The following is a 26784-nucleotide window of genomic DNA, read 5'->3' on the forward strand; positions in this document are numbered from 1 at the left end:
CTGATTTGCGTTACTGATCCGCGTCACTGATCTGCGTAACTGATCCGCGTCACTGATCCGCGTTACTGATCTGCGTTACAGATCCGCGTTACTGATCCGCGTCACTGATCTGCGTTGCTGATTTGCGTTCTGATCCTCGATACTGATTCGCGTTACTGATCTACGTTGCTGATTTGCGTTACAGATCCGCGTTACTGATCCGTGTTACTGATCTGCGTTGCTGATTTGCGTTACTGATCCACGTCACTGATCTGCGTTACTGATCCACGTCACTGCGTTACTGATCTGCGTTGCTGATTTGCGTTACAGATCCGTGTTACTGATCCGCGTCACTGATCTGCGTTGCTGATATGTGTTACCGATCCGCGTTACTGATCCGCATTACTGATCTGCGTTGCTGATTTGCGTGACAGATCCGCGTTACTGATCCACGTTACTGATTTGCGTTACTGATCCGAGGTATTCACAAAGGAGAGGGACACGTCGATTGATTTATCAAAGGGGTGAATAAACTGTTTAGAACAAGTCATCATTACGAGGGAGGAAGTGTTGGGTGAAATAAAAATTATCAAGGTAGACAAATCCCCAGGGCCAGATGGCATCTATCCCAGATTCCTGAGGGAGACGAGAGATTTGGTGGTAGGTGAGCACTTTGGTGACAGTGACCTCAATTCTATTACGTTTAACTTAGCTATGGAAAAGGATAGGTATATACCAAAGGGCAAGAGTTATACCTGGGGGAAAGGAAATTATGATGCGATTAGGCGAGATTTAGCTGGCATCGGTTGGAAGGAAACTGCAGGGGATGGGCACAATTGAAATGTGGAACTTGTTCAAGGAACAGCTACTACGTGTCCTTGATAAATATGTACCTGTCAGGCAGGGAGGAAGCAGACGTGTGAGGGAACTGTGGTTTACTAAGGAGGTTGCATCTCTTGTGAAGAGGAAGAAGGAGACTTATGTTAAGATGAGACGTGAAGGCTCAGTTAGGGCACTTGAGAGTTACAGGTTAGCCAGGAAGGACCTAAAGAAAGAGTTAAGAAGAGCCAGGAGGGGACATGAGAAGTCTTTGGCAGGTAGGATCAAGGAAAACCCTAAAGCTTTCTATCGGTATGTCAGGAGTAAAAGAATGACTCGGGTAAGACTAGGGCCAGTCAAGGACAGGAGTGGGAAGTTGTGCGTGGAGTCTGAAGAGATAGGAGAGGCACTAAATGAATATTTTTCGTCGGTATTCACACAGGAGAGGGACAGTGTTGTTGAGGGGAGTACTGAGATGCAGGCTGTTGGACTGGATGGGATTGAAGTTCATAAGGAAGAGGTGTTAGCAATTCTGGAAAGGGTAAAAATAGATAAATCCCCTGGGCCAGATGGGATTTATCCTAGGATTCTCTGGGAGGCTAGGGAGGAGATTGCAGAGCCTTTGGCTTTGATCTTTGTGTCGTCATTGTCTACAGGAACAGTGCCAGAAGACTGGAGGATAGCAAATGTTGTCCCCTTGTTCAAAAATGGGAGTAGGGACAACCCTGGTAATTACAGACCGGTGAGCCTTACTTCTGTTGTGGGCAAAGTTTTGGAAAGGATTATAAGAGATAGGATTTATAATCACCGAGAAAGGAATAATTTGATTAGGGATAGTCAGCACGGTTTTGTGAAGGGTAGGCCGTGCCTCACAAACCTTATTGAGTTCTTTGAGAAGGTGACCAAAGAGGTGGATGAGGGTAAAGCGGTTGATGTGGTGTATATGGATTTCAGCAAAGCATTTGATAAGGTTCCCCATGGTAAGCTTTTGCAGAAAATACGGACACATGGGATTGAGGGTGATTTAGTGGTTTGGATCAGGAATTGGCTAGCTGTAAGAAAACAGAGGGTGGTGATTGATGGGAAATATTCATCCTGGAGTTCAGTTACTAGTGGTGTACCGCAAGGATCTGTTTTAGGGCCACTGCTGTTTGTCATTTTTATTAATGACCTGGATGAGGGCATAGGAGGATGGATTAGCAAATTTGCGGATGACACTAAAGTTGGTGGAGTTGTGGACAGTGCGGAGGGAAGTGGCAGGTTACAGAGGGACATAGGTAAGCTGCAGAGCTGGGCTGAGGGGTGGCAAATGGAGTTTAATGCGGAAAAGTGTGAGGTGATTCACTTTGGAAGGAGTAACAGGAATACAGAGTACTGGGCTAATGGTAAGATACTTGGTAGTGTGGATGAACAGAGGGATCTGGGTGTCCATGTGCATAGATCCCTGAAAGTTGGCACCCAGGTTGATAGGGTTGTTAAGAAGGCGTACGGTGTGTTAGCTTTTATTGGTAGAGGGATTGAGTTTCGGAGCCAGGAGGTCATGTTGCAACTGTACAAAACTCTGGTGCGGCCGCACTTGGAGTATTGCGTACAGTTCTGGTCGCCGCATTATAGGAAGGATGTGGAAGTGTTGGAAAGGGTGCAGAGGAGATTTACCAGGATGTTGCCTGGTATGGTGGGAAAATCGTATGAGGAAAGGCTGAGGGGCTTGAGGTTGTTTTCGTTAGAGAGAAGAAGGTTAAGAGGTGACTTAATAGAGGCATACAAGATGATCAGAGGATTAGATAGGGTGGATAGTGAGAGCCTTTTTCCTCAGATGGTGATGGCTAACACGAGGGGACATAGCTTTAAATTGAGGGGTGATAGATATAGGACAGATGTTAGAGGTAGGTTCTTTACTCAGAGGGTAGTAAAGGCGTGGAATGCCCTGCCTGCAGCAGTAGTGGACTCGTCAACATTAAGAGCATTCAAATGGTTATTGGATAAACATATGGATGATATTGGAATAGTGTAGGTTAGAGGGGCTTTAGATTGGTTCCACTGGTCGGCGCAACATCGAGGGCCGAAGGGCCTGTACTGCTAATGTTCTATGTTCTAAATTGCTGGGCCTCTAACAGAAATCTTTGTTTCCTCGTTGGCCACTGGTGAAGACCCAGAGGATTGGAGAATAGCCAATGTTGTCCCATTATTTAAGAAGGGTAGCAAGGATAACCCGGATAATTATAGGCCAGTGAACATGACATCAGTGATCGGGAAACTGTTGGAGAAGATTCTTAGGAATAGGATCTATACACATTTGGAACTGAATGGTCTTGTTAGCGACAGACTGCATGGTTTTATACAAGGGACGTGTCTCACTAACTTAGTTGAGTTTTTTGAGGAGGTGACAAAAACGATTGACGAGGGAAGGGCCGTGGATGTTGTCTATATGGATTTTAGTAAAGCCTTTGACAAGGTCCCTCATGGCAGGCTGGTGCAAAAGATTAAATCTCACGGGATCGGGGTGAACTAGCGAGATGGATTCAGAACTGGCTTGGCCATAGAGTCATGATGTGGATTTTGCTACCAAATAAACCTGTTGGACTTTAACCTGGTGTTGTGAGACTTCTTACTGAGCTTGGCCATAGAGGGCAGAGGGTAGCGGTGGAAGGGTGTTTTTCTGAATGGAGGTCTGTACCTAGTGAGGTGGTTGAGGCAGTTACATTCGCCACATTTAAGACTTACCTTGATAGACACATGAACATACGGGGAAATAGAGGGATATAAGCGGTTGGACGAGATAGGACAACGTGATCAGTACAGGCTTGGAGGGCCGAAGGGCCTGTTCCTGTGCTGTACTGTTCTTTGTTCGCGTTGCTGTTCTGCCTTACTGATCTGCACTACTGATCTGTATTACTGATCTGTGTTACTGATCTGTGTTACTGATCTGCACTACTGATCTGTGTTACTGATCTGTGTTACTGATCTGTGTTACTGATCTGTGTTACTGATCTGCACTACTGATCTGTGTTACTGATCTGTGTTACTGATCTGTGTTACTGATCTGCACTACTGATCTGTGTTACTGATCTGTGTTACTGATCTGTGTTACTGATCTGCACTACTGATCTGTGTTACTGATCTGTGTTACTGATCTGTGTTACTGATCTGTGTTACTGATCTGCACTACTGATCTGTGTTACTGATCTGTGTTACTGATCTGTGTTACTGATCTGTGTTACTGATCTGCACTACTGATCTGTGTTACTGATCTGTGTTACTGATCTGTGTTACTGATCTGCACTACTGATCTGTGTTACTGATCTGTGTTACTGATCTGTGTTACTGATCTGTGTTACTGATCTGTGATACTGATCTGTGTTACTGATCTGTGTTACTGATCTGCGTTACTGATCTGTGATACTGATCTGTGTTACTGATCTGTGTTACTGATCTGTGTTACTGATCTGCGTTACTGATCTGTGATACTGATCTGTGTTACTGATCTGTGTTACTGATCTGTGTTACTGATCTGTGTTACTGATCTGTGTTACTGATCTGCACTACTGATCTGCGTTACTGATCTGTGTTACTGATCTGTGTTACTGATCTGCGTTACTGATCTGTGATACTGATCTGTGTTACTGATCTGTGTTACTGATCTGTGTTACTGATCTGCGTTACTGATCTGTGATACTGATCTGTGTTACTGATCTGTGTTACTGATCTGTGTTACTGATCTGTGTTACTGATCTGTGTTACTGATCTGCACTACTGATCTGCGTTACTGATCTGTGTTACTGATCTGCGTTACTGATCTGCGATACTGATCTGTGTCACTGATCTGTGTCACTGATCTGTGTCACTGATCTGTGATACTGATCTGTGTTACTGATCTGTGTTACTGATCTGTGTTACTGATCTGTGATACTGATCTGTGATACTGATCTGTGTTGTGATCTGTGTTACTGATCTGCGTCACTGATCTGTGTTACCGATCTGTGTTACTGATCTGTGATACTGATCTGTGTTACTGATCTGTGTTACTGATCTGTGATACTGATCTGTGTCACTGATCTGTGTCACTGATCTGTGTTACTGATCTGTGTTACTGATCTGTGTTACTGATCTGTGTTACTGATCTGTGATACTGATCTGTGATACTGATCTGTGTTGTGATCTCTGTTACTGATCTGCGTCACTGATCTGTGTTACTGATCTGTGATACTGATCTGTGATACTGATCTGTGATACTGATCTGTGATACTGATCTGTGATACTGATCTGTGATGCTGATCTGTGTTACTGATCTGTGTTACTGATCTGTGATACTGATCTGTGTTACTGATCTGTGTTACTGATCTGTGTTACTGATCTGTGATACTGATCTGTGATACTGATCTGTGTTACTGATCTGTGTTACTGATCTGCGTTACTGATCCGCGTCACTGATCTGTGATACTGATCCGTGTTACTGATCTGTGTTACTGATCTGTGATACTGATCTGTGATACTGATCTGTGTTACTGATCTGTGATACTGATCTGTGATACTGATCTGTGATACTGATCTGTGTTACTGATCTGTGATACTGATCTGTGATACTGATCTGTGTTACTGATCTGTGTTACTGATCTGTGATACTGATCTGTGATACTGATCTGTGATACTGATCTGTGTTACTGATCTGTGTTACTGATCTGTGTTACTGATCTGTGATACTGATCTGTGTTACTGATCTGTGTTACTGATCTGTGATACTGATCTGTGATACTGATCTGTGTTACTGATCTGTGTCACTGATCTGTGATACTGATCTGTGATACTGATCTGTGTTACTGATCAGTGTTACTGATCTGTGATACTGATCTGTGATACTGATCTGTGATACTGATCTGTGTTACTGATCTGTGATACTGGTCTGTGATACTGATCTGTGTTACTGATCTGTGATACTGATCTGTGTTACTGATCTGTGTTACTGATCTGTGATACTGATCTGTGTTACTGATCTGTGTTACTGATCTGTGATACTGATCTGTGATACTGATCTGTGATACTGATCTGTGTTACTGATCTGTGATACTGATCTGTGATACTGATCTGTGTTACTGATCTGTGATACTGATCTGTGATACTGATCTGTGATACTGATCTGTGTTACTGATCTGTGTTACTGATCTGTGTTACTGATCTGCATTCCTGATCTGTGTTACTGATCTGTGTTACTGATCTGTGTTACTGATCTATGTTACTGATCTGTGATACTGATCTGCGTTCCTGATCTGTGTTACTGATCTGTGATACTGATCTGTGTTACTGATCTGTGTTACTGATCTGTGATACTGATCTGCGTTCTTGATCTGCGTTCCTGATCTGTGTTACTGATCTGTGTTACTGATCTGTGTTACTGATCTGTGTTACTGATCTGTGTTACTGATCTGTGATACTGATCTGTGTTACTGATCTGTGATACTGATCTGTGTTACTGATCTGTGTTACTGATCTGTGTTACTGATCTGTGTTACTGATCTGTGTTACTGATCTGCGTTACTGATCTGTGATACTGATCTGTGTTACTGATCTGTGATACTGATCTGTGATACTGATCTGTGTTACTGATCTGTGATACTGATCTGTGATACTGATCTGTGTTACTGATCTGTGTTACTGATCTGTGTTACTGATCTGTGTTACTGATCTGCGTTACTGATCTGTGATACTGATCTGTGATACTGATCTGTGTTACTGATCTGTGTTACCGATCTGTGTTAGTGATCTGTGTTACTGATCCGCGTTACTGATCTGTGATACTGATCTGTGATACTGATCTGTGATACTGATCTGTGTTACTGATCTGTGATACTGATCTGTGATACTGATCTGTGTTACTGATCTGTGATACTGATCTGTGATACTGATCTGTGATACTGATCTGCGTTCCTGATCTGTGTTACTGATCTGTGTTACTGATCTGTGATACTGATCTGCGTTCCTGATCTGTGTTACTGATCTGTGTTACTGATCTGTGTTACTGATCTGTGATACTGATCTGCGTTCTTGATCTGCGTTCCTGATCTGTGTTACTGATCTGTGTTACTGATCTGTGATACTGATCTGTGTTACTGATCTGTGTTACTGATCTGTGTTACTGATCTGTGTTACTGATCTGCGTTACTGATCTGTGATACTGATCTGTGTTACTGATCTGTGATACTGATCTGTGATACTGATCTGTGTTACTGATCTGTGATACTGATCTGTGATACTGATCTGTGTTACTGATCTGTGTTACTGATCTGTGTTACTGATCTGTGTTACTGATCTGCGTTACTGATCTGTGATACTGATCTGTGATACTGATCTGTGTTACTGATCTGTGTTACTGATCTGTGTTACTGATCTGTGTTACTGATCTGCGTTACTGATCTGTGATACTGATCTGTGTTACTGATCTGTGATACTGATCTGTGTTACCGATCTGTGTTACTGATCTGTGTTACTGATCCGCGTTACTGATCTGTGATACTGATCTGTGATACTGATCTGTGTTACTGATCTGTGATACTGATCTGTGTTACTGATCTGTGATACTGAATTGTGATACTGATCTGTGTCACTGATCTGTTACTGGGGCAAAATCTCGCAGTAGGAAGATGATAACTCCAAACCCACGTTGTCAATGTTAAAGATGTTGAGGCTTTTGTGTGGGTGCAGAAAAGAGTTGAATAGAGTGCGGCGTGAGGGATTTGAGTTCCAGGGTGGGGGTGTTGGAGGGGTGAGAGTGGGGGTGGGAGAATTGGGCGTTTGGGGGTGAGAAGTTGGGGGGGTGAGAGTGAGGGTCGGGGAGTTTGGGGCAAGGGTGGGGGAGTTGGGGTGAGGGTGGGGGAAGTTGGGGTGAGGGTGGGGGTGTTGGGGATGGGGATGAGAGTCGGGGTGAGGGAATTGGGTTTGTTTTGTCTCAGGCAGTGATGGGTTATAAAGTTGTTGAGTGGAGATTTTCAAAGTCAGAAAGTCTTGAGGAAGGGGAATGCAGAAGCTGCAGTGAAAAGCCCCCATTAATTCCTACTCTTTGTTTCCTCTCTGCCAACCAGTTTTCTATCCGTCTCAGTACACTTCCCCAATCCCATGCGCTTTAATCTTGCACAATAATCTCCTGTGCGGGGCTTTGTCAAACGCTTTCTGAAAGTCCAAATATACCACATCGACTGGCTCCCCCTTGTTAACTTTACTAGTTACATCTTCAAAGAATTCCAACAGATTTGTCAAGCATGATTTCCCCTTCATAAATCCATGCTGACTCTGTCTGATCCTGCCACTGCTTTCTAAATGCTCTGCTATAAAGCCCTTGATAATGGATTGAAGAATTTTCCCCACTACCGATGTTAAGTTTACTGGTCTATAATTCCCTGTTTTCTCTCTACCTCCCTTTTTAAATATTGGAGTGACATTCGCTACCCTCCAATCTGCAGGGACTGTTCCAGAGTCGATAGAATCCTGAAGATGGCCACCAATGCATCCACTATTTGTAGAGGTCATGATGGAGTTGTTTAGAACTTTGGTGAGGTCACAGCTGGAGCACTGTGTGCAGTTCTGGTCCCCACATTATAGGAAGGATGTGAACGCACTGGAGGGGGTGCAGAGGAGATTCACCAGATGTTGCCTGGGATGAAACATTTAGTTATGAAGAGAGGTTGGAAAGACTTGGGTTGTTTTCTCTGGAGCAGAGAAGACAGAGGGTGACCTGATTGAGGTGTTCAAGATTATGAGGGACATGGACAGGGTGGATAGGGAGCAGCTGTTCCCTTGAGTTGAAGGGTCAGTTACAAGGGGACACAAGGTAAAAGTGAAGGGTGGGAGGTTTCGGGGGGATGTGAGGAAAAGCTTTCTAATCCAGAGGGTGGTGATGGTCTGGAATTCGCTGCCTGGGAGGGTGGGGGAGGTGGGATGCCTCACATCCTTTAAAAAGTACCTGGATGAGTACATTCAGGGCTATGGGCCAGGTGCTGGCAAGTGGGATTAGGTGGGCAGGTCAGGGCATTTCATGCATCGGTGCAGACTCGATGGGCTGAAGGGCCTCTTCTGCACTGCAGGATTCTGTGATATATAAGATGCTAAAAAGGGTTAAGAGGATGTTTCCCTTTGTTGGACATTCTGGAATGAGAGGCCATAGTTTTAGGCTAAGGGGAGGCAGATTGAAAACAGAAATAAGGAAGAATTACTTCAATCCAAAGGTGATGAATCTGTGGGATTCTCCACCCTAGAGTGCAGTGGACACCAGAAAACTAAACAAATTTGAGGAGAGAGATGAGTTTTTAATAGGTAGCGGGATGTAGAGTTAGGGAGAGCGGCAGGAAGCTGGCAATGAGGCTGAAGTGAGATCAACCATGATGGCATTAAATGGTGGAGCAGGGTGGAGGGGCTGAATGGCCTCTTCCTGCACTTGTTGTCCTTCTCTTCACTCTGTCTCTATTTGCAGGTCTCAGGGTCACTTGTGCCTGCCAGTGAGGTACACCCAGTGTTTCTCTGAAGCTCTGCAGAAGCTGCGGCGGGGAGAATTCAGGTGAGAGTGAGTCCTGCCAATTCCCATTTCCCTCCAGCTCCCACCGTCAAACTGCTGATTCTTTTATTGGGGAAGGTTTTACATTCAAACGGAACATTCCAGATCCTAACCACTCGCTGTGTGAATCTGTCCCCACCTCACTCTCAGACAGTGCGTTCCAGACCCTAACCACTCGCTGTGTGAATCTGTCTCCACCACACTCTCAGACAGTGCGTTCCAGACCCTAACCACTCGCTGTGTGAATCTGTCTCCACCACACTCTCAGACAGTGCATTCCAGATCCTAACCACTCGCTGTGTGAGTCTGTCTCCACCACACTCTCAGACAGTACATTCCAGACCCTAACCACTCGCTGTGTGAATCTGTTCCCACCACACTCTCGGACAGTGCGTTCCAGATCCTAACCACTCGCTGTGTGAATCTGTCTCCACCACACTCTCAGACAGTACATTCCAGATCCTAACCACTCGCTGTGTGAATCTGTCTCCACCACACTCTCAGACAGTGCATTCCAGATCCTAACCACTCGCTGTGTGAATCTGTCTCCACCGCACTCTCAGACAGTGCATTCCAGATCCTAACCACTCGCTGTGTGAATCTGTCTCCACCACACTCTCAGACAGTGCGTTCCAGATCCTAACCACTCGCTGTGTGAATCTGTCTCCACCACACTCTCAGACAGTGCGTTCCAGATCCTAACCACTCGCTGTGTGAATCTGTCTCCACCACACTCTCGGACAGTGCGTTCCAGATCCTAACCACTCGCTGTGTGAATCTGTCTGCACCACACTCTCAGACAGTGCGTTCCAGATCCTAACCACTCGCTGTGTGAATCTGTCTCCACCGCACTCTCAGACAGTGCGTTCCAGATCCTAACCACTCGCTGTGTGCAAATGTTTCTCCTCGTGTCTCCATCGCTGCTTTTTCCAGTCTCCTTAAATCTGTCTCCTCTGGTTCTCCATCCTCCCACCAATGGGAACTGTTTCTCTCTATTGACTCTGTCCAGACCCCTCCCTGAGGGTGAATACCTCGTTCTAATCACCTCTTAGTTTAAATTTATTTATTTGTGTCACAAGTAGGTTCAGTGCAATGAAGTTACTGTGAAAATTCCCTAGTTGCCACACACCGGTGCCTGTTTGGGTACACTGAGGGAGAATTTAGCATTGCCAATCCCCCTAACCAGCACGTCTTTCGGACTGTGGGGGAGGAAACCAGAGCACCTGGAGGAAACCCATGCAGACACGGGGAGAATGTGCAGACTCTGCACAGACAGTGACCCGAGCCGGGAATCAAACCCGGTCCCTGGCGCTGTGAGGCAGCAGTGCTAACCACTGTGTCACCGTGCCCAGGTCCCTGGCGCTGTGAGGCAGCAGTGCTAACCACTGTGTCACCGTGCCTTAACCTTCTCTCAAGGAAAACATTCCGAACTTCTCCAATCGACCTTCATAACTGAAGTTCCTCATCCCCGGAACCATGCTCCTGAATCTTTTTCCTGCTCTCTCTCTAATGCTCCACATCCTTCCTAAAGAGTGGATCCCGGAACCGGACAGTCCTCCAGCTGAGGCTGAATCTGCTTTCTCGGGGTTAACAATCCCCTTGCTCTTGTCCACTCTGCCCCTATTAATAACGCCCAGAATACTGTCCGCTTTAGTAACTGCCCTCTCCACCTGTCCTGCCACCTTCAGTGATCCCTGAACGTAGACACCCAGCTCCCTCTGCTCCTGCTTCCTGTTGAGTTCCTACCAAACTGCATCATATCAGACTCTGCATTAAACTTCATCTGCCCCTTTTCTGCCCATAAAACCATACACTGCAGGAAAACACTTCCAGGTTTTGTGTTGTCTGCCCATTTTGAAATGATGCCGTGCATGTCAGGTCTCAGTGATGAATGTACAGCAGGGGCCCTTACACTGACCCCGGGAAAGCTCCAGTAGTAACTTCCCCAGCCTGAACATTGAGCATTCAGCACAGCTCGGCACAATTCACATCTATGTCCCTTTATCCATCAGCTGGAATTGTTCCCAAGTCTAGAAGTCAATGGAAACGACATCAAAGGCATTTCCCTCATGAACGCTCTTCAAAAAACCCAAGTAAAACACAATTTGCCTTTCAAATCATAGAATCATCAACATATCATCGAATTCCTACCGTACAGGAGGAGCCGTTCAGCCCATCAGGTCTGCACAGACTCTCTGACAGAATGTCTTCCTATCCATGTAACCCCACGCATTTAGCATGACCATTGCACCTAACCCACACGTCTTTAGACTGTGGGAGCACCAAGAGGAAACCCACGCAGACACGGGGAGAATGTGCAGACTCCACACAGACAGTGACCCAAGCCGGGAATCGAACCCGGATCCCTGGCGCTGTGAGGCGCAGTGCGAGCCACTGTGTCACCATGTTAGCTTTTTTAATTAACACAGACGTGCCCATGAGATGATTAATTTTATCCCAGTTATCTTCATCTTAAAGCCCTGCCTCCAGCTCCGTCTTTCCAGCCACACATTCAGCGTCTGTATCTTCCTATTTCTCAGCTCACAAGTGCTGGGTACTGTTTGAACTTAAATTCTAATTGTGTTCATTTGAGACTTTAACCAAAAAGGGAACAGAGCAACACAGTGGTACAGTGGTTAGCACTGCTGCCTCACAGCGCCAGGGACCCGGGGCAGCACGGTGACACAGTGGTTAGCACAGCTGCCTCACAGCACCAGGGACCCGGGCACGGTGACACAGTGGTTAGCACTGCTGCCTCACAGTGCCAGGGACCCGGGCACGGTGACACAGTGGTTAGCACTGCTGCCTCACAGCACCAGGGACCCGGGCACGGTGGCACAGTGGTTAGCACTGCTGCCTCACAGCACCAGGGACCCGGGCACGGTGGCACAGTGGTTAGCACTGCTCCCTCACAGCACCAGGGACCCGGGCATGGTGGCACAGTGGTTAGCACTGCTGCCTCACAGCGCCAGGGACCCGGGCACAGTGGCACAGTGTTTAGCACTGCTGTCTCACAACGCCAGGGACCCAGGTTTAATTCCGGCCTCAGGTCACTGTCTGTGTGGAGTTTGCACGTTCCCCCCATGTCGGCGTGGGTTTCCTCCGGGTGCTCCGGTTTCCTCCCACTGTCCAAAGATGTGCAGGCCAGGTTGATTGGCCACGCTAAATTGCCACTTAGTGTTAGGGGGACTCTCATGGTAACTATATGGGGTTATGGGGATAGGGCCTGGGTGGGATTGTGGTTGGTGGAGACTCGATGGGCTGAATGGCCTCCTTCTGCTCTGTGGGATTCTATGATTCTAAATTGAATGGCGACATCACTCAGGACATTTATTAAGTTGTAGATTACATAGAACATAGAACATTACAGCGCAGAACAGGCCCTTCGGCCCACGATGTTGCACCGACCAGTTAAAAAAAAAACTGTGACCCTCCAACCTAAACCAATTTCTTTTCGTCCATGAACCTATCTACGGATCTCTTAAACGCCCCCAAACTAGGCGCATTTACTACTGATGCTGGCAGGGCATTCCAATCCCTCACCACCCTCTGGGTAAAGAACCTACCCCTGACATCGGTTCTATAACTACCCCCCCTCAATTTAAAGCCATGCCCCCTCGTGCTGGATTTCTCCATCAGAGGAAAAAGGCTATCACTATCCACCCTATCTAAACCTCTAATCATCTTATATGTTTCAATAAGATCCCCTCTTAGCCGCCGCCTTTCCAGCGAAAACAATCCCAAATCCCTCAGCCTCTCCTCATAGGATCTCCCCTCCATACCAGGCAACATCCTGGTAAACCTCCTCTGCACCCTCTCCAAAGCCTCCACATCCTTCCTGTAATGTGGGGACCAGAACTGCACACAGTACTCCAAGTGCGGCCGCACCAGAGTTGTGTACAGTTGCAACATAACGCTACGACTCCTAAATTCAATCCCCCTACCAATAAACGCCAAGACACCATATGCCTTCTTAACAACCTTATCTACTTGATTCCCAACTTTCAGGGATCTATGCACACATACACCTAGATCCCTCTGCTCCTCCACACTATTCAAAGTCCTCCCGTTAGCCCTATACTCAACACATCTGTTATTCCTACCAAAGTGAATTACCTCACACTTCTCCGCATTAAACTCCATCCGCCACCTCTCGGCCCAACTTTGCAACCTGTCTAAGTCTTCCTGCAAACTACGACACCCTTCCTCACTGTCTACCACACCACCGACTTTGGTGTCATCAGCAAATTTGCTAATCCACCCAACTATACCCTCATCCAGATCATTAATAAATATTACAAACAGCAGTGGCCCCAAAACAGATCCCTGAGGTACACCACTTGTAACTGATGGAAAACTGATGGAAAACAGAGCAGGACTTGACTGGTGTACTATGGCTATTGCTATCCAGCCTCAGGCACAGGTCGACACTCGATCTCTGTTCTCTCTCTAACTTCCCTCTGGACTGAATGTGCAACTTGCTGAGTGAAAGCTGCTGGTTATTAAATCTTTCCCAGACACATCCCACAGCCTGATCAATGCAGTCCATAGCTTACAGAGAATGTCCCAGACACCACTATCACCAGCCCTGGACACCTGCTGTCCTACCGGCAGGACAGACCCAGCAGAGCTGGTGACAGCACAGTGGGATATAGTCGGGAGGGAGTTGCCCTGGGAATCCTCATCATTGACTCTGGATCCCATGGAGTCTCATGGAAACGGGTCAAACACGGGCAAAGAAACCTCCTGCTGATTCCTACGTATTGTCCCACTCAGCTGATGAATCAATACTCCTCCATGTTAAAGAACTCCACAGGGGATTGAGGGTATGGGGAGTGAGCAGGAATCTGGAGGAGAAGACAGAGATCAGCCATGATCGTATTGAATGGCAGAGCAGGCTGCATGGTCTACTCCTATCGCTCCTGTTGTTAGTGTCTTCAGCCCCACAGCTCTCAAATATCTGTCTGCATCTTACTCGGCTCTCATGTATTCCAGATTTGAACCTTGTCACCAGTAATGGCTGTGCCTTCAGCTGCCAGTCCTTCCCTCAGCGATTCCCTCCCTCAACCTCTCCAACTCTCTCTTCCAATCCTTCTTCTTGGTCCAGAATCTGACCACATCCCACCTTGGGGAGTGAATGTGTGTTCAACGTAGTTCGGGATGTTTTGTTGTGTTAAAGAGCAGTCTCTCCTTGGGCTGCACCGATTCTCACCGCGGCTCATCCATTCCATTCCTCCACAGGTGGCAATGGCGGCAGCGAATCCGAATTTGGTTGGAAGGAGCAAAGGCAACTCCAGTGGATCTTCACGAGCAACAGCTGAGTCTGGAGCAGCACACCACAGCACACCGCAGCGCGGCACAGCCCGGTTAGAGCACACCACAGTGTGGCACAGCCCGGTTAGAGCGCACCGCAGTGTGGTACAGCCCGGTTAGAGCGCACCGCAGTGTGGTACAGCCCGGTTAGAGCGCACCGCAGTGTGGTACAGCCCGGTTAGAGCGCACCGCAGTGTGGTACAGCCCGGTTAGAGCGCACCGCAGTGTGGTACAGCCCGGTTAGAGCGCACCGCAGCGCGGCACAGCCCGGTTAGAGCACACCACAGTGTGGCACAGCCCGGTTAGAGCGCACTGCAGTGTGGTACAGCCCGGTTAGAGCGCACCGCAGTGTGGTACAGCCCGGTTAGAGCGCACCGCAGTGTGGTACAGCCAGGTTAGAGCGCACCGCAGTGTGGTACAGCCCGGTTAGTGCGCACCGCAGTGTGGCACAGCCCGGTTAGAGCACACCGCAGTGTGGTACAGCCCGGTTAGAGCGCACTGCAGTGTGGTACAGCCCGGTTAGAGCGCACCGCAGTGTGGTACAGCCCGGTTAGAGCGCACCGCAGCGCGGTACAGCCCGGTTAGAGCGCACCGCAGTGTGGTACAGCCCGGTTAGAGCACACCGCAGTGTGGCACAGCCCGGTTAGAGCACACCGCAGTGTGGTACAGCCCGGTTAGTGCGCACCGCAGTGTGGCACAGCCCGGTTAGAGCGCACCGCAGTGTGGCACAGCCCGGTTAGAGCGCACCGCAGTGTGGCACAGCCCGGTTAGAGCGCACCGCAGTGTGGCACAGCCCGGTTAGAGCGCACCGCAGTGCGGTACAGCCCGGTTAGAGCGCACCGCAGTGTGGTACAGCCCGGTTAGAGCACACCGCAGTGTGGTACAGCCCGGTTAGAGCGCACCGCAGTGTGGCACAGCCCGGTTAGAGCGCACCGCAGTGTGGTACAGCCCGGTTAGAGCGCACTGCAGTGTGGTACAGCCCGGTTAGAGCACACCGCAGTGCGGTACAGCCCGGTTAGAGCGCACTGCAGTGTGGTACAGCCCGGTTAGAGCACACCGCAGTGTGGCACAGCCCGGTTAGAGCACACCGCAGTGTGGCACAGCCCGGTTAGAGCGCACCGCAGTGTGGCACAGCCCAGTTAGAGCGCACCGCAGTGTGGTACAGCCCGGTTAGAGCGCACTGCAGTGTGGTACAGCCCGGTTAGAGCGCACCGCAGTGTGGTACAGCCCGGTTAGAGCACACCGCAGTGTGGCACAGCCCGGTTAGAGCACACCGCAGTGTGGCACAGCCCAGTTAGAGCGCACCGCAGTGTGGTACAGCCCGGTTAGAGCACACCGCAGTGTGGCACAGCCCAGTTAGAGCGCACCGCAGTGTGGTACAGCCCGGTTAGAGCGCACCGCAGTGTGGTACAGCCCGGTTAGAGCGCACCGCAGTGTGGTACAGCCCGGTTAGAGCGCACCGCAGCGCGGTACAGCCCGGTTAGAGCACACCGCAGTGTGGTACAGCCCGGTTGGAGCACACCGCAGTGTGGTACAGCCCGGTTGGAGCACACCGCAGTGTGGTACAGCCCGGTTAGAGCGCACCGCAGCGCGGTACAGCCCGGTTAGAGCACACCGCAGTGTGGTACAGCCCGGTTAGAGCGCACCGCAGTGTGGTACAGCCCGGTTGGAGCACACCGCAGTGTGGTACAGCCCGGTTAGAGCGCACCGCAGCGCGGTACAGCCCGGTTAGAGCACACCGCAGTGTGGTACAGCCCGGTTAGAGCACACCGCAGCGCGGTACAGCCCGGTTAGAGCGCACTGCAGTGTGGTACAGCCCGGTTAGAGCGCACCGCAGTGTGAGACAGGGGGGTGTTGGTAGGGTACGGGAACCGTGGTGCACGAAGGTTGTGATGAACCTGGTGAATAAGAAAAGAGAGGCGTACAGAAGGTTCAGAGAGCTAGGAGGTGTTAAGGATTTAGAGGAGTATACGCGATGTAGGAAGGAGCTTAAGAAGGAAATTAGGAGAGCGAGAAGGGGTCATGAGAAGACCTTGGCGGGTAAGATTAAGGAGAATCCCAAGGCTTTCTACAAATATGTCAAGAGTAAAAGGATGAGATGTGAAGGCATAGGACCCTTAAAAGGTGAAGGGGGAAAAGTTTGTGCGGAACCGTTAGAAATGGCGGAGCTGCTTAATGAATACTTTACCTCGGTATTCACGGTGGAAAGGGATCTGGGTGGTTGTACTGCTGGTTTGCGGTGGACAGAAAGGATCGAGCATGTGGACATAAAGAAAGAGGATGTGTTGGAACTATTGAATGGCATCAAGGTTGGTAAGTCGCCGGGACCGGATGGGATGTACCCCAGGTTACTGTGGGAGGCGAGGGAGGAGATTGCGGAGCCTTTGGCGATGATCTTTGCATCGTCGATGGAGACGGGAGAGGTTCCGGAGGATTGGAGGATTGCGGATGTGGTCCCTATATTCAAGAAAGGGAACAGGGACAGCCCGGGAAATTACCGACCGGTGAGTCTAACCTCAGTGGTTGGTAAGTTGATGGAGAGGATCCTGAGAGACAGGATTTATGATCATCTAGAGAAGTTTAGTATGATCAAAAGTAGTCAGCACGGCTTTGTCAGGGGCAGGTCGTGCCTTACGAGCCTGGTTGAGTTCTTTGAAAATGTGACCAAGCACATTGACGAAGGAAGAGCGGTGGATGTGGTCTATATGGACTTCAGCAAAGCGTTCGATAAGGTCCCCCATGCAAGACTTCTTGAGAAAGTGAGAGGGCATGGGATCCAAGGGGCTGTTGCCTTGTGGATCCAGAACTGGCTTGCCTGCAGAAGGCAGAGAGTGGCTGTGGAGGGGTCTTTCTCTGCATGGAGGTCAGTGACCAGTGGAGTGCCCCAGGGATCTGTTCTGGGACCCTTGCTGTTTGTCATTTTCATAAATGACCTGGATGAGGAAGTGGAGGGATGGGTTGGTAAGTTTGCTGACGACACCAAGGTAGGTGGTGTTGTGGATAGTTTGGAGGGATGTCAGAAGTTGCAGCGAGACATAGATAGAATGCAAGACTGGGCGGAGAAGTGGCAGATGGACTTCAACCCGGATAAGTGTGTGGTGATCCATTTTGGCAGATCCAATGGGATGAAGCAGCAGTATAATATGAAGGGTACCATTCTTAGCAGTGTAGAGGATCAGAAGGACCTTGGGGTCCGGGTCCATAGGACTCTTAAATCGGCCTCGCAGGTGGAGGATGCAGTCAAGAAGGCGTACGGCGTACTAGCCTTCATTAATCGAGGGATTGAGTTTAGGAGTCGGGAGATAATGCTGCAGCTTTATAGGACCCTGGTTAGACCCCACTTGGAGTACTGCGCGCAGTTCTGGTCACCTCATTACAGGAAAGATGTTGAAGCCATTGAAAGGGTGCAGAGGAGATTTACAAGGATGTTGCCTGGATTGGGGGGCATGCCTTATGAGGATAGGTTGAGGGAGCTTGGTCTCTTCTCCCTGGAGAGACGAAGGATGAGAGGTGACCTGATAGAGGTTTACAAGATGTTGAGAGGTCTGGATAGGGTGGACTCTCAGAGGCTATTTCCAAGGGCTGAAATGGTTGCTACGAGAGGACACAGGTTTAAGGTGCTGGGGGGTAGGTACAGGGGGGATGTCAGGGGTAAGTTTTTCACTCGGAGGGTGGTGGGTGAGTGGAATCGGCTGACGTCGGTGGTGGTGGAGGCAAACTCGTTGGGGTCTTTTAAGAGACTTCTGGATGAGTACATGGGATTTAATGGGATTGAGGGTTATAGATAGGCCTAGAGGTGGGGATGTGATCGGCGCAACTTGTGGGCCGAAGGGCCTGTTTGTGCTGTGGCTTTCTATGTTCTATGTTCTATGTTCTATGGTACAGCCCAGTTAGAGCGCACCGCAGTGTGGTACAGCCCGGTTAGAGCGCACCGCAGTGTGGTACAGCCCGGTTAGAGCACACCGCAGTGCGGTACAGCCCAGTTAGAGCGCACCGCAGTGTGGTACAGCCCGGTTAGAGCACACCGCAGTGCGGTACAGCCCAGTTAGAGCACACCGCAGTGTGGTACAGCCCGGTTAGAGCACACCGCAGTGTGGTACAGCCCGGTTAGAGCACACCGCAGTGTGGTACAGCCCAGTTAGAGCGCACCGCAGTGTGGTACAGCCCGGTTAGAGCGCACCGCAGTGTGGTACAGCCCGGTTAGAGCGCACCGCAGTGTGGTACAGCCCGGTTAGAGCGCACCGCAGTGTGGTACAGCCCGGTTAGAGCACACCGCAGTGCGGTACAGCCCGGTTAGAGCACACCGCAGTGTGGTACAGCCCGGTTAGAGCGCACCGCAGTGTGGTACAGCCCGGTTAGAGCGCACCGCAGTGTGGTACAGCCCGGTTAGAGCGCACCGCAGTGTGGTACAGCCCGGTTAGAGCGCACCGCAGTGTGGTACAGCCCGGTTAGAGCGCACTGCAGTGTGGTACAGCCCAGTTAGAGCGCACCGCAGTGTGGTACAGCCCAGTTAGAGCGCACCGCAGTGTGGTACAGCCCGGTTAGAGCGCACCGCAGTGTGGTACAGCCCGGTTAGAGCGCACCGCAGTGTGGTACAGCCCGGTTAGAGCACACCGCAGTGTGGTACAGCCCGGTTAGAGCGCACCGCAGTGTGGTACAGCCCGGTTAGAGCGCACCGCAGTGTGGTACAGCCCGGTTAGAGCGCACCGCAGTGTGGTACAGCCCGGTTAGAGCGCACTGCAGTGTGGTACAGCCCAGTTAGAGCGCACCGCAGTGTGGTACAGCCCAGTTAGAGCGCACCGCAGTGTGGTACAGCCCGGTTAGAGCGCACCGCAGTGTGGTACAGCCCGGTTAGAGCGCACCGCAGTGTGGTACAGCCCGGTTAGAGCACACCGCAGTGTGGTACAGCCCGGTTAGAGCACACCGCAGTGTGGTACAGCCCAGTTAGAGCGCACCGCAGTGTGGTACAGCCCGGTTAGAGCGCACCGCAGTGTGGTACAGCCCGGTTAGAGCACACCGCAGTGCGGTACAGCCCAGTTAGAGCGCACCGCAGTGTGGTACAGCCCGGTTAGAGCACACCGCAGTGTGGTACAGCCCGGTTAGAGCACACCGCAGTGTGGTACAGCCCGGTTAGAGCACACCGCAGTGTGGTACAGCCCGGTTAGAGCGCACCGCAGTGTGGTACAGCCCGGTTAGAGCACACCGCAGTGTGGTACAGCCCAGTTAGAGCGCACCGCAGTGTGGTACAGCCCGGTTAGAGCGCACCGCAGTGTGGTACAGCCCGGTTAGAGCGCACCGCAGTGTGGTACAGCCCGGTTAGAGCGCACCGCAGTGTGGTACAGCCCGGTTAGAGCACACCGCAGTGCGGTACAGCCCAGTTAGAGCGCACCGCAGTGTGGTACAGCCCAGTTAGAGCACACCGCAGTGTGGTACAGCCCGGTTAGAGCACACCGCAGTGTGGTACAGCCCGGTTAGAGCGCACCGCAGTGTGGTACAGCCCGGTTAGAGCGCACCGCAGTGTGGTACAGCCCGGTTAGAGCGCACCGCAGTGTGGTACAGCCCGGTTAGAGCGCACCGCAGTGTGGTACAGCCCAGTTAGAGCGCACCGCAGTGTGGTACAGCCCGGTTAGAGCGCACCGCAGTGTGGTACAGCCCGGTTAGAGCGCACCGCAGTGTGGTACAGCCCGGTTAGAGCACACCGCAGTGTGGTACAGCCCGGTTAGAGCGCACCGCAGTGTGGTACAGCCCGGTTAGAGCGCACCGCAGTGTGGTACAGCCCGGTTAGAGCACACCGCAGTGTGGTACAGCCCGGTTAGAGCACACCGCAGTGCGGTACAGCCCGGTTAGAGCGCACCGCAGTGCGGTACAGCCCGGTTAGAGCGCACCGCAGTGTGGTACAGCCCGGTTAGAGCGCACCGCAGTGTGGTACAGCCCGGTTAGAGCACACCGCAGAGTGGTACAGCCCGGTTAGAGCACACCGCAGTGCGGTACAGCCCGGTTAGAGCACACCGCAGTGTGGTACAGCCCGGTTAGAGCGCACCGCAGTGTGGTACAGCCCGGTTAGAGCGCACCGCAGTGTGGTACAGCCCGGTTAGAGCGCACCGCAGTGTGGTACAGCCCGGTTAGAGCACACCGCAGTGTGGTACAGCCCGGTTAGAGCGCACCGCAGTGTGGTACAGCCCGGTTAGAGCGCACCGCAGTGTGGTACAGCCCGGTTAGAGCGCACCGCAGTGCGGTACAGCCCGGTTAGAGCGCACCGCAGTGTGGTACAGCCCGGTTAGAGCACACCGCAGTGTGGCACAGCCCGGTTAGAGCACACCGCAGTGTGGTACAGCCCGGTTAGAGCGCACCGCAGTGTGGTACAGCCCGGTTAGAGCGCACTGCAGTGTGGTACAGCCCGGTTAGAGCGCACCGCAGTGTGGTACAGCCCGGTTAGAGCACACCGCAGTGTGGCACAGCCCGGTTAGAGCACACCGCAGTGTGGCACAGCCCGGTTAGAGCGCACTGCAGTGTGGCACAGCCCGGTTAGAGCACACCGCAGTGTGGTACAGCCCAGTTAGAGCACACCGCAGTGTGGTACAGCCCAGTTAGAGCACACCGCAGTGTGGTACAGCCCGGTTAGAGCACACCGCAGTGTGGTACAGCCCGGTTAGAGCGCACCGCAGTGTGGTACAGCCCGGTTAGAGCGCACCGCAGTGTGGTACAGCCCGGTTAGAGCACACCGCAGTGTGGTACAGCCCGGTTAGAGCGCACCGCAGTGTGGTACAGCCCGGTTAGAGCGCACCGCAGTGTGGTACAGCCCGGTTAGAGCGCACCGCAGTGTGGTACAGCCCGGTTAGAGCGCACCGCAGTGTGGTACAGCCCAGTTAGAGCGCACCGCAGTGTGGTACAGCCCGGTTAGAGCACACCGCAGTGTGGTACAGCCCGGTTAGAGCACACCGCAGTGTGGTACAGCCCGGTTAGAGCGCACCGCAGTGCGGTACAGCCCGGTTAGAGCGCACCGCAGTGCGGTACAGCCCGGTTAGAGCGCACCGCAGTGTGGTACAGCCCGGTTAGAGCGCACCGCAGTGTGGTACACCCCGGTTAGAGCGCACCGCAGTGCGGTACAGCCCGGTTAGAGCGCACCGCAGTGTGGTACAGCCCGGTTAGAGCGCACCGCAGTGTGGTACAGCCCGGTTAGAGCACACCGCAGTGTGGTACAGCCCGGTTAGAGCGCACCGCAGTGTGGTACAGCCCGGTTAGAGCGCACCGCAGTGTGGTACAGCCCAGTTAGAGCGCACTGCAGTGTGGTACAGCCCGGTTAGAGCGCACCGCAGTGTGGTACAGCCCGGTTAGAGCACACCGCAGTGTGGTACAGCCCGGTTAGTGCACACCGCAGTGTGGTACAGCCCAGTTAGAGCACACCGCAGTGTGGTACAGCCCGGTTAGAGCACACCGCAGTGCGGTACAGCCCAGTTAGAGCGCACTGCAGTGTGGTACAGCCCGGTTAGAGCGCACCGCAGTGTGGCACAGCCCGGTTAGAGCACACCGCAGTGCGGTACAGCCCGGTTAGAGCGCACCGCAGTGCGGTACAGCCCGGTTAGAGCGCACCGCAGTGTGGCACAGCCCGGTTAGAGCGCACCGCAGTGTGGCACAGCCCGGTTAGAGCGCACCGCAGTGTGGTACAGCCCGGTTAGAGCACACCGCAGTGCGGTACAGCCCGGTTACCGTGTACCTTCTGCTCTGTGATTGGATGTTTGTATCTCTCCTTGCAGCCTCCTGTAACCACATGAACCCGGAGCCACAGCTGCTGCCTGTACGGGCTTTGAACGAGGTCTTTCTGGGAGAGTCACTGTCCTCTCGGTGGGTACTGTGTGTTTGAACTGCACTCCCGTGCCCCCCAACTGCCCTCCCCGTGCCCCCCAACTGCCCTCCCCGTGCCCCCCAACTGCCCTCCCCGTGCCCCCCAACTGCCCTCCCCGTGCCCCCCAACTGTCCTCCCCGTGCCCCCCAACTGTCCTCCCCGTGCTCCTGAACTGCCCTCCCCGTGCCCCCCAACTGCCCTCCCCGTGCCCCCCAACTGCCCTCCCCGTGCCCCCCAACTGCCCTCCCCGTGCCCCCCAACTGCCCTCCCCGTGCTCCTGAACTGTCCTCCCCGTGCCCCCCAACTGCCCTCCCCGTGCCCCCCAACTGCCCTCCCCGTGCCCCCCAACTGTCCTCCCCGTGCTCCTGAACTGCCCTCCCCGTGCCCCCCAACTGCCCTCCCCGTGCCCCCCAACTGCCCTCCCCGTGCCCCCCAACTGCCCTCCCCGTGCCCCCCAACTGCCCTCCCCGTGCCCCCCAACTGCCCTCCCCGTGCCCCCCAACTGTCCTCCCCGTGCTCCTGAACTGCCCTCCCCGTGCCCCCCAACTGCCCTCCCCGTGCCCCCCAACTGCCCTCCCCGTGCCCCCCAACTGCCCTCCCCGTGCCCCCCAACTGTCCTCCCCGTGCTCCCCAACTGTCCTCCCCGTGCCCCCCAACTGTCCTCCCCGTGCTCCTGAACTGCCCTCCCCGTGCCCCCCAACTGCCCTCCCCGTGCCCCCCAACTGCCCTCCCCGTGCCCCCCAACTGCCCTCCCCGTGCCCCCCAACTGTCCTCCCCGTGCTCCCCAACTGTCCTCCCCGTGCCCCCCAACTGTCCTCCCCGTGCTCCTGAACTGCCCTCCCCGTGCCCCCCAACTGTCCTCCCCGTGCTCCCCAACTGCCTTCCCCGTGACCCCCAACTGCCCTCCCCGTGCCCCCCAACTGTCCTCCCCGTGCCCCCCAACTGCCCTCCCCGTGCCCCCCAACTGTCCTCCCCGTGCTCCTGAACTGTCCTCCCCGTGCCCCCCAACTGTCCTCCCCGTTACCCCCAACTGCCCTCCCCGTGCCCCCCAACTGTCCTCCCCGTGCCCCCCCAACTGTCCTCCCCGTTACCCCCAACTGTCCTCCCCGTGCCCCCCAACTGTCCTCCCCGTTACCCCCAACTGCCCTCCCCGTGCCCCCCAACTGTCCTCCCCGTGCTCCTGAACTGTCCTCCCCGTGCCCCCCATCTGTCCTACCCGTTACCCCCAACTGTCCTCCCTGTCCCCCCCAACTGTCCTCCCTGTCCCCCCCAACTGTCCTCCCCGTGCCCCCCAACTGTCCTCCCCGTGCCCCCCAACTGTCCTCCCTGTGCCCCCCAACTGCCCTCCCCGTGCCCCCCAACTGTCCTCCCCGTGCCCCCCAACTGTCCTCCCCGTGCCCCCCAACTGTCCTCCCTGTGCCCCCCAACTGCCCTCCCCGTGCCCCCCAACTGTCCTCCCCGTGCCCCCCAACTGTCCTCCCTGTGCCCCCCAACTGCCCTCCCCGTGCCCCCCAACTGTCCTCCCCGTGCCCCCCAACTGTCCTCCCCGTGCCCCCCAACTATCCTCCCCATGCCCCCCAACTATCCTCCCCGTGCCCCCCAACTGCCCTCCCCGTGCCCCCCAACTGTCCTCCCCGTGCTCCTGAACTGCCCTCCCCGTGCCCCCCAACTGCCCTCCCCGTGCTCCTGAACTGCCCTCCCCGTGCCCCCCAACTGTCCTCCCCGTGACCTCCAACTGTCCTCCCCGTGCTCCCCAACTGCCTTCCCCGTGACCCCCAACTGTCCTCCCTGTGCCCCTGAACTGCCCCGCCCTCCATGCCCCCCCGCCGCCCCCCCCCATGCCCCCACCCTGCTGCACCCCCGCCCCCCCCCCCCCCCCCCTCTCCATGCCCCCCCCCCCGCTGCCCGGGGTCAGCACATGCCTGCGACTGACTGATTGCTGCAGTTCTCTCTGTCTGTGAGCTTGATCCAGGTCTTGTCTGTTCCTGGGATGATTGTGCTGTGGGGAGAATGGCGGCAGTACATGGATTTGTTCAGACACATCCTGATACTCTCGCGGCCAATCTCCAGCAGGGCAGCTTGAGGAATGGAGTTCACTGAATCTGCTCCCAGATACCACGAGCACATTACCACTCAATGAGAGGTGATCTGCTGAAACATTCAGCATTCTTCAGTGCTGTTTCCCCTCGGGGGAGAGTCTGGGACCCCAGAGGGCAGAGTCTCACAATAAAGGGGCATCAATTTAACACTGAGATGGGAAGGAATTTCTTCTCTCTGAGGGTTGTGAGTCATGGGAAGTCTTTGCCACAGAGAGCTGTGGGGGCAGATTCCTACTGGAGCAGGCTCGAGGGGCTGAATGGCCTCCTCCTGTTCCTATTTCTGACGGCCTTTAAGAAATACTCAGTGGCCATTTGAGGGTTTTTTTGCAGTTGCAGCAGCAGATCCCTGTGGTCTGCCCATTGGGTCACAGTGTGAGCAGTGACAACCCTCACACACCCGGGGACAGACAGTCTGACTGCCAGTACAGCCTCTGCTGTTTGTAACCCCACACAATCAGCACTCTCACCCCATTGTGGATCGGGACCACAGTTTAGGGGTTAGAGGTCGCAGCGGGTTGTCAAAGGTTCCTTTGGAGCTCCTGTGCTGTGTCTTGCAGACAATTCACACATCAATCCTTGCTCATCAGTGCTGACGAAGTGAATCAATGTACACCAACTGAGGGAGTGCCGCACTGTCAGAGGGTCAGTGCTGAGGGAGTGCCGCACTGTCAGAGGGTCAGTACTGAGGGAGTGCCGCACTGTCAGAGGGTCAGTATTGAGGGAGTGCCGCATTGTCAGAGGGTCAGTACTGAGGGAGTGCCGCACTGTCAGAGGGTCAGTACTGAGGGAGTGCCGCACTGTCAGAGGGTTAGTGCTGAGGGAATGCCGCACTGTCAGAGGGTCAGTACTGAGGGAGTGCTGCACTGTCAGACGGTCAGTGCTGAGGGAGTGCCGCACTGTCAGAGGGTCAGTGCTGAGGGAATGCCGCACTGTCAGAGGGTCATTGCTGAGGGAATGCCGCACTGTCAGAGGGTCAGTGCTGAGGGAGTGTTGCACTGTCAGAGGGTCAGTACTGAGGGAGTGCCGCACTGTTAAAGGGTCAGTGCTGAGGGAGTGCCGCACTGTCAGAGGGTCAGTACTGAGGGAGTGCCGCACTGTCAGAGGGTCAGTACTGAGGGAGTGCTGCACTGTCAGAGGGTCAGTACTGAGGGAGTGCCGCACTGTCAGAGGGTCAGTACTGAGGATGTGCTGCACTGTCAGAGGGTCATTGCTGAGGGAATGCCGCACTGTCAGAGGGTCAGTGCTGAGGGAGTGCTGCACTGTCAGAGGGTCAGTGCTGAGGGAGTGATGCACTGTCAGAGGGTCAGTACTGAGGGAGTGCCGCACTGTCAAAGGGTCAGTGCTGAGGGAGTGCCGCACTGTCAGAGGGTCAGTACTGAGGGAGTGCCGCACTGTCAGAGGGTCAGTGCTGAGAGAGTGCCGCACTGTCAGAGGGTCAGTACTGAGGGAGTGCCACTGGCGGAGGGTCCGTATAAGGGAGTGCCGCACTGTCAGAGGATCAGTGCTGAGTGAGTGCCGCACTGTCAGAGGATCAGTGCTGAGTGAGTGCCGCACTGTCAGAGGGTCAGTGCTGAGTGAGTGCCGCACTGTCAGAGGGTCAGTGCTGAGTGAGTGCCGCACTGTCAGAGGGTCAGTACTGGGTGAGTGCCACACTATCAGAGGGTCAGTGCTGAGGGAGTGCCGCACTGTCAGAGGATCAGTGCTGAGGGAGTGCCGCACTATCAGAGGGTCAGTACTGAGGGAGTGCCGCACTATCAGAGGGTCAGTACTGAGGGAGTGCCGCACTGTCAGAGAGACAGTACTGAGGGAGTGCCGCACTGTCAGAGAGACAGTACTGAGGGAATGCCGCACTGTCAGGGGGTCAGTACAGAGGGAGTGCCGCACTGTCAGAGGGTCAGTACTGAGGGAGTGCTGCACTGTCAGAGGATCAGCACTGAGGGAGAGCTGCACTGTCAGAGGGACAGTACTGAGTGAATGCCACACTATCAGAGGGCCAGTGCTGAGGGAGTGCCGCACTGTCAGGGGGTCAGGACAGAGGGAGTGCTGCACTGTCAGAGGATCAGTACTGAGGGAGTGCCGCACTGTCAGAGGATCAGTACTGAGGGAGTGCCGCACTGTCAGAGGGTCAGTACTGAGGGAGTGCCGCACTGTCAGAGGATCAGTACTGAGGGAGTGCCGCACTGTCAGAGGAT

At 53.3% G+C, this 26784-nt stretch overlaps 1 protein-coding gene across 9 annotated transcripts in view; it reads left to right on the forward strand.

Annotated features, from left to right (window-relative positions):
* Positions 1-26784, forward strand: part of nadk2 (NAD kinase 2, mitochondrial) — a 126494-nt gene that overhangs the window by 56135 nt on the left and 43575 nt on the right. For all 9 annotated transcript variants that reach the window (XR_013496400.1, XR_013496401.1, XM_078205455.1 and 6 more), the window contains 3 exons: positions 9257-9340; positions 14579-14703; positions 22405-22492. Coding sequence is in view for 7 of the 9 variants with exons in the window: in XM_078205455.1 (XP_078061581.1) it covers positions 9257-9340; positions 14579-14703; positions 22405-22492 (297 nt within the window). In the remaining 2 variants the exon portion in view is untranslated. The remainder of the gene's footprint in view (positions 1-9256; positions 9341-14578; positions 14704-22404; positions 22493-26784) is intronic.

The sequence above is a fragment of the Mustelus asterias genome, unplaced genomic scaffold, assembly GCF_964213995.1.
Source record: "Mustelus asterias unplaced genomic scaffold, sMusAst1.hap1.1 HAP1_SCAFFOLD_756, whole genome shotgun sequence".
In the NCBI taxonomy this organism is placed as follows: domain Eukaryota; kingdom Metazoa; phylum Chordata; class Chondrichthyes; order Carcharhiniformes; family Triakidae; genus Mustelus; species Mustelus asterias.